Source organism: Anomaloglossus baeobatrachus, chromosome 8, assembly GCF_048569485.1.
Source record: "Anomaloglossus baeobatrachus isolate aAnoBae1 chromosome 8, aAnoBae1.hap1, whole genome shotgun sequence".
NCBI classification, from domain to species: Eukaryota; Metazoa; Chordata; class Amphibia; order Anura; family Aromobatidae; genus Anomaloglossus; species Anomaloglossus baeobatrachus.
Window position 1 is genome coordinate 212,328,557 of NC_134360.1, and position 14,523 is coordinate 212,343,079.

At 40.5% G+C, this 14,523-nt stretch overlaps 1 protein-coding gene across 4 annotated transcripts in view; it reads left to right on the forward strand.

Moving 5' to 3' along the window:
• Positions 1-13,778, forward strand: part of PAPPA2 (pappalysin 2) — a 324,687-nt gene extending 310,909 nt beyond the window's left edge. For all 4 annotated transcript variants that reach the window (XM_075320150.1, XM_075320152.1, XM_075320151.1 and 1 more), the window contains exons 22-23: positions 10,487-10,585; positions 13,155-13,778. In XM_075320150.1, the coding sequence (XP_075176265.1) occupies positions 10,487-10,585; positions 13,155-13,301 (246 nt within the window). In that variant the 3' untranslated portion in view covers positions 13,302-13,778. The remainder of the gene's footprint in view (positions 1-10,486; positions 10,586-13,154) is intronic.
• The last annotated feature ends 745 nt before the right edge of the window (positions 13,779-14,523 follow it).

Genomic DNA, 14,523 nt, shown 5'->3' on the forward strand with positions numbered 1-14,523 from the left:
GAAGTGGAGGGGTGGAGATGAGCGGGACGAACATCCCGTCCACCTTCTTCCTTCCTCATGACGTGCGGCCGCAGGTACGATGTTGACCATCGTTCCTGGGGTGTTACACATAGCGATGTGTGCTGCCGCAGGAACGACGAACAAGATCGTACCTGCAACAGCAACGATAATCGGGATAGGAACGACCGAACAACAATCAAAGATATGGTGAGTATTTTTGATCGCTACCGGACGATCCTGTGGTGTTACACGCAACGACGTCGCTAACGAGGCTGGATGTGCGTCACGAATTCTGTGACCCCAACGGCATCTTGTTAGCGATGTTGTTGCGTGTAAAGCCCGCTTTAGGCCTCCTTCTCACGTCAGTTATTTCGGTACGTATGACGTCCATTTTTATATGTACCGGAGATACAGGCATATCCAGATCCATTAAAATCAATGGGTCTGCGCAGACAGTAGTGTTTTCACAAGGACTGTGTGTCTGTATGGAGACAAGTCCGTTTTTCTTCGGCACCACTGATGTCACATGGACAACACAGTGATGTGATCCGTGTGACATGTACCGGAGAAAACATGTGTCTTTGAAATTAAATTATTTTCTATATTCACCTGTCTTAAGCGCTGCTGTCTTCGGCGCTGCTGTCTCTTACTTCAGGGCCCGCTCATTATGCTAATGAATATTCACTGTACCGCAGACCCGGAAGCAGCAGCAGCTCCGGAGACAACAGTAACGGAGACCTTCACAAATTTGTTTCTGAAAATTCAGAACAGTGATATTAAATGTAGGTTTGCCACACCAGTATTGATTTAGATTCTTCTTGAATAAGATGTACCTCTTTAAGAATTTGGATCATTTTTCAGCTGCAGTGCGCCAGGCATGGAAATGTTACTGTAATTATGGACTGGAGTACATTTCTGCTGTATTTATGCCACTTTTGTGACATTAATTATAATGAATTTGTTAGGCCATGCCCCTCTCTTAAAGGGAACCTGTCAGGTCGCCTATTCCCTCCAACCCAGCAGCAGTGATACCTGTATGCCCAAATTCCCTCCCTAACCAGCCCTGTATAATGCCATTCACTAATATGAATGTTTGAAAAACTGACTTATAAACCTCACTGTTCCTATGCTAATTAGGGACTTGACTAGTTAAAGTGGTGTTGTTTCCCCAGACTAGTCAGCCTTTTTTTCCATTTTATCACGCCCCTGTGGGTGTGATAAAATGATTTCCATGAAGCAGCATCACCGCCACCTCCTAGAAATTTTGCGCATGTGCGTTGCCACTTTCAGCCACATCAGTGCGGCTTTGAAGCCAGGTGTACGCTTCCCGGCTTCATTAGGCGCACTGCCTGTGACCATATGTTCAGAAGACATGTATTTGAGCCGTATTCTGAACTTACAGTCATGTGCAGTGTGCCTAATGAAGCCGGTAAGCATCCACCCTGAAGCATCCAAAATGAGCCGAACACATGCGCAACATTTCCATTAGCTGGCTGGTGAAAATCATGTTATCAAACATGATAACATGGAAATTGGGCCAACTAGTCTGGGGAAAAGAAAACACCCTTGTGACTAGTCACAGCCCTAATTAGCATAGGAACAGCAAGGTTTATCAGTCTTTTTTTAAACATTTATACTAGTGAATAGCGTTATACAGCGCTGGTTAGGGAGGGAATTTGGACATATAGGTATCACTGCTGCTGGGCTGGAGGGTATAGTGGAACTGACAGGTTCCCTTTAAACTCCATCCATTTCAAAAACTTAGCAAAGCTGGTTTAAAAATGTCAAAAATCGCAAAAATTGAAGAAAATGTTTTCGCAAAAAGTGCTGTGGACATTTGCAACAGTCTCATGCCAGTTTTGTAGCGCAACTGTTTGATGGATAGAGCCCAGTCTTTTTGCCAGGAACATACCAGATGTTCTCTTAAAAAACTAATGGTATTCTTGCTTGACTATCAGATGTCTGCCACGACTCAACAGCCTGAACTGAAGTCCCACGTAATAACCACACCACATACGTGTAACATGGAGGAGAGGATCGGAACAGGCAAGGCAGGGGGAATTTAAGGAGAAAGAAGTAGGAGGGGAAAGAGCATCATAGGAGAGGAAGAAGAGGGTATTACGTGGGACTTATGTCAGACGGCGAAAAGCCACTTATTAACCCAAACAGGGCACATCAGTCAGGGGTCACGCAGGTGAAAAAAAACATTTTTTTGTTTGATTGTGCCTACAGGGGAGATATATGAGCTTTATTTCATGGGAACAAAGCCCATATCTTGCTGCTGGAGTTACCCCGAGGGACTGGGTGGTCAACAATCCCGTATCTTACCTCCTGTTTAACACATCCATGACCGTATGCTTCAAAATTGTATTTGACAATGTGTCAATGACTGCCTTCAGGACATCTGTCAAGTCAGTAGTCTTCCCCATGATGGTGTAGCCTACTGAACCAGACTGAGGAACCATTTTTAATGCTTAGGAAGCCTTTAAAGGTGTTTTATGATAATAATTCTAATTTTCTGAGATAATTACTTTTGGGTTTTCATTGGCTCTAAGCTATAATCATCAACATCAATAGGAATAAACACTTGAAATAGATCCCTCTGTGTGTAATGACTCTATATAATGTATAGGAATAGAACCCTCTGTGTGTAATGACTCTATATAATATATGGAATCGATCCCTCTGTGTGTAATGACTCTATATAATATATAGGAATAGATCCCTCTGTGTGTAATGACTCTATATAATATATAGAAATACATCATTCTGTGTGTAATGACTGTATATAATGTATAGGAATAGATCCCTCTGTGTGTAATTGTCTTGCTAAATTCTACTAAAAAGGGGGCTGAAAGCCCGTACTTACGAAGCGCTCACTGATATCCTAATCAGGCACGAATACTAATATTCTTTATAGCAAGATACTATTTATTTTAATAGCACATGAATATATATAGTCAATGGTACATAGGCATAAGAACTATAGTCATAGAAACTTATACAATAACAGAAATATGCATCGACATTACCGTTATGTTGTAGCAATCCTTTCACATCGGAGGGAACTCGAGTTAATGATAAGGAATCAACATGGCATCTTGCATAACAGGAACAGTGCGTACGTACACTTCAATGTCCTGGAAGGTTTCCCTAACATTAAGCGAGTCCGGTGTATTTTTTATAGGAAAACTTTGTAGGTTGGGTTTAAATGGTCACCAGCATGTGACAGCTGAGTCATGTTCATGTAACTTGACCACAAGCTGCTGTGGGCACTGGCAGCTTCCTGCACATTTCCTGCACATCCTGCCAGTTGACAACTGGCCGACCACAGTTTGACCATAGTGTTAGTGAAATATTGCAATGAGCCGTAAATTTCATATGCAAGCTTCCTTAAACCTGTCTTTAAGCCAACCACAAGTTTCCGGTAAGTGGAACTGTAAATGTGACTTCCCCATTATCTTAAAACTGCTTCAAGACATGTATTCTTTGGTCATCATGTTGGCCTTCCAAAGGACATCTCTTTGATACTGAATTATTGATAGGTCAAATAATATCTGGGATCACTCCTATCTTTTGATTATGATTCCTATCTAATTACATTCAAACTTCAGTCATATCACATTGGTATCACAAACGGTCCTTGATCCCAGGGATTATTTTCCATCATCAGTATTCCACTAGAAGAAGATCACTCGGAATACACCATACCATGACCAAGAAATATTGTTTGCCACAAATTGTCTTGCTTTGTTTAGATAAACGTTGAATCACAAATATAATCAGTTTCACTACTATGTATAGTATATTAAAACTAAAAGCAATATTATCTGAAAAGCTCCCTTGAATATCATGTGTTTTGGCATTTGCTCGATATTCAAAGGAATCATTACACATTACATTTCCCGATATGTTACTACAAGTTTCACTAGTCCCATTTATGAACATATTGGCATAAGGCCATAACATATCATGAATTGTCCTTTCCAGTAAGCTGGGTTTAAAAGCATCTACAGTATTTATAGCTGTCCCAAAACTTATTTTTATATTCCCCATAGGGATGAATCCCAGGTTAGTCAGTCCAGTCTTATTTCTTAGTACCCAAATTCCTCCCTTAAAAAACAGATATTGCAAATTGGTGACTGTTGCATTCAAATTGCCTTGCCACCATGGAAGATTGATCCATCCCACTATGGAAATGGGTACTGTAGTATTCTATAGACGAACACTTCGAGTGTCTTTATCAGCAAGATGATCAGAACAACTTTTCTACTTTAAGATTTCCTCCATCGATACCGGGACATCCAGATAAGGGATACTGGTGGCTGTAAGCGAAGAATGTGTACAGATCCAGCAATCTGTGTGTTGAAAATGTGATGGTGCATCAGAAATTTATTCGCCACAGGTTTCTCCTGATGTAGACTTGTCCATCCAACGACCAAAGAGGCAAACATCAAACACAGGAATTTCTCCATCTCATCACTATCGAGCTCTTCCCAGTAACCGATACCATGGATTCCGCTTATTTACAACACCTTCTGCAAATAAAGATACACTATTATTCTCGTAAATAACTTTTTTCTTGTGGGACATATTCCCACTTCCCCACTCCTGGTCTCATCAGGAGAGTACGATCTATTCCGACCGCTATTACCGCTGTCTCTGAGGGCGGTCCTTTTAGGTTTTGAATCCATATTTTTGCTCCTACATTTGTAATATTAGAGGATCCAAAACCTTTAGTACCCCGTATTGTTAATTCTGCTGGGGCAGTTCCTTCTCTTATTTCAGACAAGTTTATTGGAATTATTAACATCTGAGCCACCTTCTGGTGTTTCATCAATATCAAAGGTTCATTTCCCAAATTTAGCATCAGTACCTTGATTTCTCCCTGATGATCTGCCTCTATTACCCCTCCCACCACTATGGCTCCTTTTAACGCTAAACTAGAACGAGTGGCTATTTGACCATAATGATCCTTTGGTATATGGCAACCCAATCCTGTTGAAATTGGTTTTACCTTACCTGGGGGTTCCACGACAGTTTCCAATGTACTGAGGTCTAAACCTGCTGAATAAGGCGTCGCTCTTTCTGGTGTGCCCAAACAGCTGTACCTTGCCTTGTCAACTGTTGGACTGAATTGTCTGATGGCTGCTGCTTTATCTGCTTCTGAATTAAACAAACGTTCAAGTGAGTTAGTAGGGACATGAGCATCGACATGAAATACAGTGGTCTTGGTAGATTGAATAATCCCTTCAATGTCTTGCCACACTTCCCTGACCATCTCAAATGCATTTTGCTGTTCGTCTCCCCAGTGGAACTCATATTTTTTCCTCATTACTTTGTACAAAAGAGCCAACATTTGTCCCAAATGAGGGCTATGTTGTCTCCAAAAATCAAACAATCCAATATAAGACTGAGTCTCCTGTTTCGATTTAGGGACCGGAAAATTAATAATTTTCTGTCTTGCATTGGGCAAGATCTCTCTGTGCCCCTTGTTCCACTGAATCCCTAGAAATGTTACCACCTGAGACGGTCCTTGAACCTTGGCATCATTGATTTCCCATCCTTTACTCCTCATATGAGCAACCAGTTTTGTCAATTGATCTTTCACACTTTGCTCATCTTGTCCTTGTATCATTATATCATTGATATAATGTGAAATCTGCATTTCCTTATGACAAAACATAACCCCAAAGGAGAATTTTCCTTCGGTTAGATTAAGAGTCATCCATTTTAGGATATCAATTCCCAAAATATATTCTGGTATAGGTACTATCAGTACCGTATACTCCTTGATAGGTAAATTACCTATCTTCAAAGCTACCTGCGTCTGAACCCCGGTGATCACTTGACCACCTAGTCCAGCAACTTTTATTTTTTCTGGGTTTCCATGAATTAAAGTAGCCTCCGCCCCCGTGTCAATCAAAGCTGGGACTCTTTGAACATTTCCCCCTTTCCAGTGTATGCTAAGATTGACGTAGGGACGTTCGTCCCTTTTTATCAATAGGGGGGCTTGGCTGGCTACCTATGGTAAATCACTTCCTTCTGAACTTTCATTTACACAGACTTCAGTCTGTGTATTAGCCCTTCCTTCCGTGACCTTTGTGGCCACGGCTGCAGCCAGTTCTTCCAGTGGATAAACTGACTGAAAATCTTCCCAAGACACATTCTTTGGGGTTTTTTCCCCTTTTCCCTCTGATTTCTTTACCTTGGGGGTTTTTGAACCCCCTTCCACATTTGTAGTGGTCACTTTCTTTGCAGATAGAACTTTCTGTTAGGGAAACCTTCCACATTTGTAGTGGTCACTTTCTTTGCAGATAGAACTTTCTGTTTGTACAACTTCCATAATTCTCCTGTCTCCTTTCCATCAATCCTTTCCTTATTGATCCCGGCTTTAAGCAAAGCCTGGAACATGTCTTTGCGAGACACCCGTGGGGCCTCCCCTACTGATTTCTCTTTACAATCAGGATTGTTCGGCTTACTGTTACCAACATGGCCTCCAGGGGACGGTTTATCCCACTGTCCCATATCGTGTAACTCCCTCATCCTCCCTAGAACTACACCGATTGATTCTCCAGTCAGCGCTACAGTTAAGGTTAAAATAACTGATTTGTATGCTGGAGGAGCAGGTTTAACCAGCCTATTTCTTATGCTGGCTGTCAATGGGTACTGGAGATAATCATCATCCAGTCCCAAAAGAGGAAGAGCATTCCTCATTGCTTCTTCCTTCAGCCTTTCCATACCATCTTTTAAGGTATACCAAGGTTTATCATTGATAGGAAAGTCTGCTTCTGATGGGTATTTGTCCAGAAAAGCATGGGCTAGGATCATGATTAAGTTTTGAGTACCATGCTCATTATGATCAACAAAATAATTTTTTATTGATCTCTGAATTTCTGGGTCACGAGACATGGTGACAAATTTTGCCACATCTCCGGCGTCAAAGTGCACTCCACCTCCTCCGAGATCGTGCACCCTGACCAACCAGGGAATTTCTCCTTCTCCTGGTTTTTGTCTAAACTGTGTTAAAATGCTATCAACTTCTCCCTGAGAGTAATCTTCAATGGTTACTCGATTTTTTACATGAGGAATTGTTCTCTCATTTATGATGGCATTACCATCTTCGTCATATTGCAGATTCCCCTGACCATCCCGGACATGTTCCCGGATGATCTCATTCTCTGTCCTCTCTAGGCGCCTCCTTACTGGATTAGCCTGAATCTTCCCTTTATGGTAATCCTCCTCATCAGATGATGAAGATGAATCCCACACATCCTCATCCCAAGTATCAGGATCCCAGTTTATAGAAGCTGAGACGATACTTTTATGTACTTTGGTTTTATTTACCTTTCCTCTTCTTTTCTTGTACTTATTTTGAGCAATTTTTATGGCAGCTTTTTCTGCCACATTCTGATAATGTTCCAATTTATCCTTCAACAGTCTGGTATTACATTCCAGAACTGTTTTCTGGCCACCTAATTCTATCATCTTTTGTTCCATCTGGGAACTTTTCTTCTGCATCTTTAGATTACGCTCATGCATTACACTATATGCACTTGCCAAAATCCAGATGCGCCATCCTAAAGACACTACATCACCTGCTTTCACAGGGACACTACCGAATACATTCACAACATCAGTAGCTTCACTACCCTTAAGCTTATCCTGCCATTGTTTGCGCCGTGCTAAAGATACTACATCACCTGCTTTCACAGGGACACTACCGAATACATTCACAACATCAGTAGCTTCACTACCCTTAAGCTTATCCTGCCGTTGTTTGCGCCGTGCTAAAGACACTACATCACCTGCTTTCACAGGGACACTACTGAGTACATTCACAACATCAGTAGCTTCAATACCCTTAAGCTTGTCCTGCCATTGTTCTGCCAATCCACAAGACACTACATCACCTGTTTTCACAGGGGCATCACTGAGTACATTCACAACATCAGTAGCTTCACTACCCATAAGCTTGTCCTGCCATTGTTCTGCCAATCCACAAGACACTACATCACCTGCTTTCACAGGGACACCACTGAGTACATTCACAACATCAGTAGGTACACAACCCTTAAGCTTATTCTGCCATTGTTCTGCCAATCCACAATTGACCAATTCATGTGCTATAAGATTGTAGGGAGCCTCAGTCCAGCCGGGGATCTCCACAACAACCTCCTTAACATTATCCTTACGTTTTCTGAACATTTTGACACTATGCAAAAAGATTGAAAAAATATCTGGAAATTTGCCAAATATATGTTTTTAACTTCTAAATTACAAAAATTCGTTAATTACTTCTTATAGAAGTAATCCTGCCGACTACGCCAATTTATGTCTTGCTAAATTCTACTAAAAAGGGGGCTGAAAGCCCGTACTTACGAAGCGCTCACTGATATCCTAATCAGGCACGAATACTAATATTCTTTATAGCAAGATACTATTTATTTTAATAGCACATGAATATATATAGTCAATGGTACATAGGCATAAGAACTATAGTCATAGAAACTTATACAATAACAGAAATATGCATCAACATTACCGTTATGTTGTAGCAATCCTTTCACATCGGAGGGAACTCGAGTTAATGATAAGGAATCAACATGGCATCTTGCATCACAGGAACAGTGCGTACGTACACTTCAATGTCCTGGAAGGTTTCCCTAACATTAAGCGAGTCCGGTGTATTTTTTATAGGAAAACTTTGTAGGTTGGGTTTAAATGGTCACCAGCATGTGACAGCTGAGTCATGTTCATGTAACTTGACCACAAGCTGCTGTGGGCACTGGCAACTTCCTGCACATTTCCTGCACATCCTGCCAGTTGACAACTGGCCGACCACAGTTTGACCATAGTGTTAGTGAAATATTGCAATGAGCCGTAAATTTCATATGCAAGCTTCCTTAAACCTGTCTTTAAGCCAACCACAAGTTTCCGGTAAGTGGAACTGTAAATGTGACTTCCCCATTATCTTAAAACTGCTTCAAGACATGTATTCTTTGGTCATCATGTTGGCCTTCCAAAGGACATCTCTTTGATACTGAATTATTGATAGGTCAAATAATATCTGGGATCACTCCTATCTTTTGATTATGATTCCTATCTAATTACATTCAAACTTCAGTCATATCACATTGGTATCACAGTAATGACTCTATATCATATATAGAAATAGATCACTCTGTGTGTAATGACTCTATATAATATATAGAAATAGATCCCTCTGTGTGTAATGACAATATAATATATAGGAATAGATCCCTCTGTGTGTAATGACTCTATATGACATATAGGAATGCATCACTCTGTGTGTAATGACTCTATATAATATATAGGAATAGATTACTCTGTGTATAATGACTATATAATATATAGGAATAGATCCCTCTGTGTGTAATGACTCTATATAATATATCGGAATACATCACTCTGCGTGTAATGACTCTATATAATATATAGGAATAGATACCTGTGTGTGTAATGACTCTATATAATATATAGGAATAGATCCTTCTGTGTGTAATAACTCTATATAATATATAGGAATAGATCCCTCTGTGTGTAATAATTCTATATAATATATAGAAATAGGTCCCTCTGTGTGTAATGACTCTATATAATATATAGGAATAGATCCTTCTGTGAGTAATGACTCTATATAATATATAGGAATAGATCCCTCTGTGTGTAATGACTCTATATAATACATAGGAATAGATCCCTCTGTGAGTAATGACTCTATATAATATATAGGAATAGTTCCCTCTGTGTGTAATGACTCTATATAATATATGTGTTTCCCTTTTTGTATTGAATTATTGAAATAAATTCACTTTTTGACGATATTCTAATTTATTGAGATGCACTTGTAATTGCACTTTATTCTACTTCTGTGCAATTACTCATTTTTATATAATATATACAGAAATTTACAAAATGGCAAAACCATCTCATATATTTTTTAGAACATTTGAACAATTTATGGCTTTAAAGTACTGTTTTATTTTGGGACCAAGGACCTTTGTGAGCTTCTAGAACACAATACATTGTCCGCTTCTTGTTTAAACCAAGGTTTTCAGCTGCAAAGCCTCCTGTTATCTCTATAAAAACAGATTGCAGGACGCGGAGCATTGGGTCTCACCACATCCAGAATTTTACCTTCCCTTTGACAAGCAATTTGGATTTGCCTATTGTTTGTACACTATGTAAATGGCTGCGTTCAGCTCGGCATTTTCCTTCTATCACAGAAGACGCCATACCAGATACCGAAGCCATTGGTCTCCGCACAGGCTCTCATTTATCCACCTACACATCGGGAATGTATCTCACAGACAAAGCATTTCATCTGAACCATTTTCTGGCAGCAATGGGAAAAAAAATATATTGTTCCCTCTATATTCTTCGAGTCAAAGCTGTAAAGGTTACGTAGTTTCTATTGATTTCCTTGGTGTATTGTGGTGACTGACTCTGTGTTCCTGTGTAGCCCTTTCAAGCAGATGGCTGGTGTGACACAATTAATAACCGAGCGTATTGTCAGTATGACGGAGGGGACTGCTGCGCCTCTACTTTGTCCTCGCACAAGGTAAGGAAACAATTCTACTAGCAGGTCATATCCAATCCCACAATGTCCCTTTTCTATATGCGCACAATTACATCTTTGTGGCGCCATTCAAGTGGTAAAAAATAAAAATCACTTTCTCTGGTAGAAATATGTGAAATACGTAGACGTGGGATTGCTGCCCGTCGTATTCGCGATATCAGCATCAGTGTTATAGTCAACGCTGTCTAGAGTGTATCCACTATATTTGGGTTGGGTTGGTATTCTGGGGGTCACTTGTGCACCCTCTATAATGCTGAGAATTTTTTTTAATTTATAACCCTGTCAATCGGCTCTTGCCGGTGGTGGTGGTGGCTAGACTTTCTTGGATGCTACCGAAACACAGCAGCTCCGTGAAAACTATAGTGGCCACATCTGGGTACTGCAGATTCAACCACTATTCATTTGATGTTTATTTAGGGCGCTCTCACACATCTGGCTTTTCGCCGGTTTGACGGATGCGGCGCACGCCAGTACAGTGTATACAGTACAGTGGCAGTGCAACATGTGCCGGTCACATGCTGTCATGTGACCAGAGCATATGACCCGGAAGTTGCGGCACTGCCACTGTACTGTATCATACAGCCGCATCCGTCAAACTGGCGAAAAGCCGGATGTGTGAGAGTGCCCTTAAATAGGAGGTATCCAACCACCAATCATTTATTTAAATAGGGGGTGGATTTGCAACACCCAGTCATGGCCACTATAGAAATGATGGAGCTGCTGTGTTCCGGCAGTATTCGAGAACTTTCAGCCATCGTTGCTGATGGTAACAGCTGATCAGCGGGGTTGCTGGGTGGTGCAGATATTGATGGCCAATTCTAAAAATAGGCCATCAATAAAAAAAAGGTAATGGCCAACCCCTTTAAGGATATGAATCTTAAAAGGGTTAGCACAGCAGTTTTGCAGCCTTGAGGTCCTGAGTTCAAAGCCTACCAGGGACAACATCTTGAGGGAGTTTGTACGTTCTCCCTGTGTTTGCAGGGGTTTCCTCCGGTGCTCAGTTTCCTAAAAAATCCAAGAAAAATCCAGCAATCCCAAACGATGAAAAATTCCAAGGATTTATTTCACATTTTAAAATTCCATGGTTTACACTCCCCCTTCCCTCTCTTTTCCTTAGTCACCTACAAGTAGATTACATCCACATGATGTTTTTGTCGGTTTCATTTGATCCACCACAGCAGTCTAAACTTCTTCTCTCAGATATATATGTATATATTTTTTTTTTACTTATATTACTCCATCCACCTTTTTTCTATTTTTTTCTATTTGTCAGACGAGCATTAATAGTGATTGCCTATTTATATTACAGTGACATATACTGAGACCTCTGCTGTCATATCAAATTTTCTATTAAAAACTCTTTTGTCACAATTAGGGATGAGCGAGTATACTCGTTGCTACTCGGTGCTCGCTGAGCAGTACGGTATTCGGGCTACTCGTTACTCCACGAGTATCTTTGTAATTACTCGTTAGGTGTAGCGAGTCCAATGTAAGTCAATGGTAAATGTGAGTAATTGTCTGCTGGACCCTATAAAACGGTCCAATGGCTGAGTAAGAGGCTGAAATGGATGCATGATGGTTTAAAAGCCGGGTGGTAAAAAGCCGCCGGATTTTTTAAACAATCAGCTGATACACACTCCCCGCCCGGATCCTTCGCTCCCTGGTGCTGCGCTCCCCGCTGCCCTGTGCTTCGCTCCCTGCTCCCTGGTGCTGCACTCCCCACCCGATCCTAACATAGGATTGGGCAGGAAGGCGGCGGGGGAGCGAAGCACCGGCAAGCAGGGAGCGCAGCTCTAGGGAGTGAAGGAGCCGGGCGGGGAGTGTGCATCAGCTGATTGCTTAAAAAAGCCAGCAGCTTTTTTCCGCCCGTCTTTTAAACATTCATGCATCCATTTCACCCTTTTACTCAGCCCCCAGACTACTTTGTAGGGTCCAACAGACAATTACTCGAATTTCCCATTGACTTGCATTGGACTCGCTACTCGTAACGAGTACCCGAGTATTAGGACCTACTCGTTACGAGTATAGCGAGCCTGAGTATATCACTACTCACTCATCCCTAATCACAATCAATCTCATACATTTCTGTATAGCTAATAGATATAATACAGCCAAGTACATATATACCCATATCATATCCCTGATTCACTTGTCCCCTTTTTTTGAACTTTGTAGTGTTCTAATTCTTTTTCCTGCTGTTTTGTATTTGTACTGACACTGGTCTTTTTGGCTACTTGTTCTTCCTCCTACATATAATTTTTTGTACCTTACACTCTTGCAGAATACCTGTGCCTGCTTTTTAATGTATTTTTACATGTGATGCCCACGTCTCTAGTCATACTGCCAGTTGGCGGTCATTATTTTTAACCAATAATAAAAATTGTTATATTTGACCCAATCGGTTTCTCTTAGACTTTTTTGTTCTAAAATTTTGGTGCCTACAATGGCAATAGTGAGTGGTAATGTCCTAGTATAGATCTTTTGTATATATACGTATTTTCTTCCTATTCCTAAATATTTAACAACTTGGACCAATTGTTCACTTTTGCAGGGTCAAGTCATTACTTTTGGGGCTGAGTGTGAGAAGGATGAATGTACATGTCGTGATCCAGAAGCTGAAGAGAACAGGTCTCAAAGAACAATTTGGCCGGTGCTTCCTTCACCAGAAATTGGGGAGATTCGTCCACCACTGTCTTGAGAAACCATGAAAAAAAAACAAAATCTCATGATGAACAGTTGTGTCAGAGTCACTAATGCCTCATCAACACACAGTATCTTTGCTACTGAAATATTCCAAGCAAATCATAACTATGGATGACCTGGAATTCGGGAACAGGAGTTTAGAACATGAGATCTCAGCATTATGATCGAAACATACGCACAGAAACGTTATTTTATTCTTACCTCCATCTGTTATTTACCAAATGTAGACTGATATTCCAGAGCACTTTTATTTCATTGGAATCCGTCATCTGCCCACTCAGTATAGACTAGACATAGTAATCAAAGGCAGGTATCATACCGTACATGTCTCAGTGTTTTGTCCAGTCATTTGCATGACCACAGTATGTTGTGTATATTGGATATGTATTGGATTAGCAATCGTCAGTATCCCTGCAGTCCAAGACATTTTATAAGATTATAATATATGAATAAATACAAGGGTATTAATGTATATTGAACATGTGCAATATTTTAATTCTTTATTATCCACTCACAATTGTCTGGGAGATATGACATCTCATATTCCCTGTTGATTGTAGCAGCATTATCCACTTCATTTCCTTCCTACTGGAGATGAACCACCATCCTCTAAGTCTCAAAAGTCTGTATGACTCTCACAAGGAACACTTATAGGGCAGCACATTTCCCTCATGTCCTTTGTTTCTTTAAAGATGCTCTCCCATCAAAGTTTTTATCCTACTATTATATTGCAGTCATCATATTATATAGCACTGTGTACTTACAATTGCTCATTTTGCCTTTCTACCCAGTAAATTCTTCTCTTTTTTTCTGCTTTATATAGAAACAAGAAGTCTTTTTTCCCCTACATAAAACATTGAACTTCAGACCTTTATACCCTTATTATATTGCAGTCTTCATATTATATAGCACTGTGTACTTACAATTGCTCATTTTGCCTTTCTACCCAGTAAATTATTTTTTTTCTGCTTTATGTAGAAACAATAAGTCTCTTGTCCCTGCATAAATCATTACCCTCTTCAACTCGTAACCCAGCTGCTCTGCTCCTCCACCTGCCTTTAACTTTTTCAGGGAAAAGACTTCCTGATTCTACACCTGACACATTTCGGACAGAGTCCTTAATTTTATATGCTGCACTGTTTGAAAATGAAATATTTATACACTTGAGCACGAACATATCAGGGAGGGAACAGGTGTGTAACATGGCCGGCATCCAA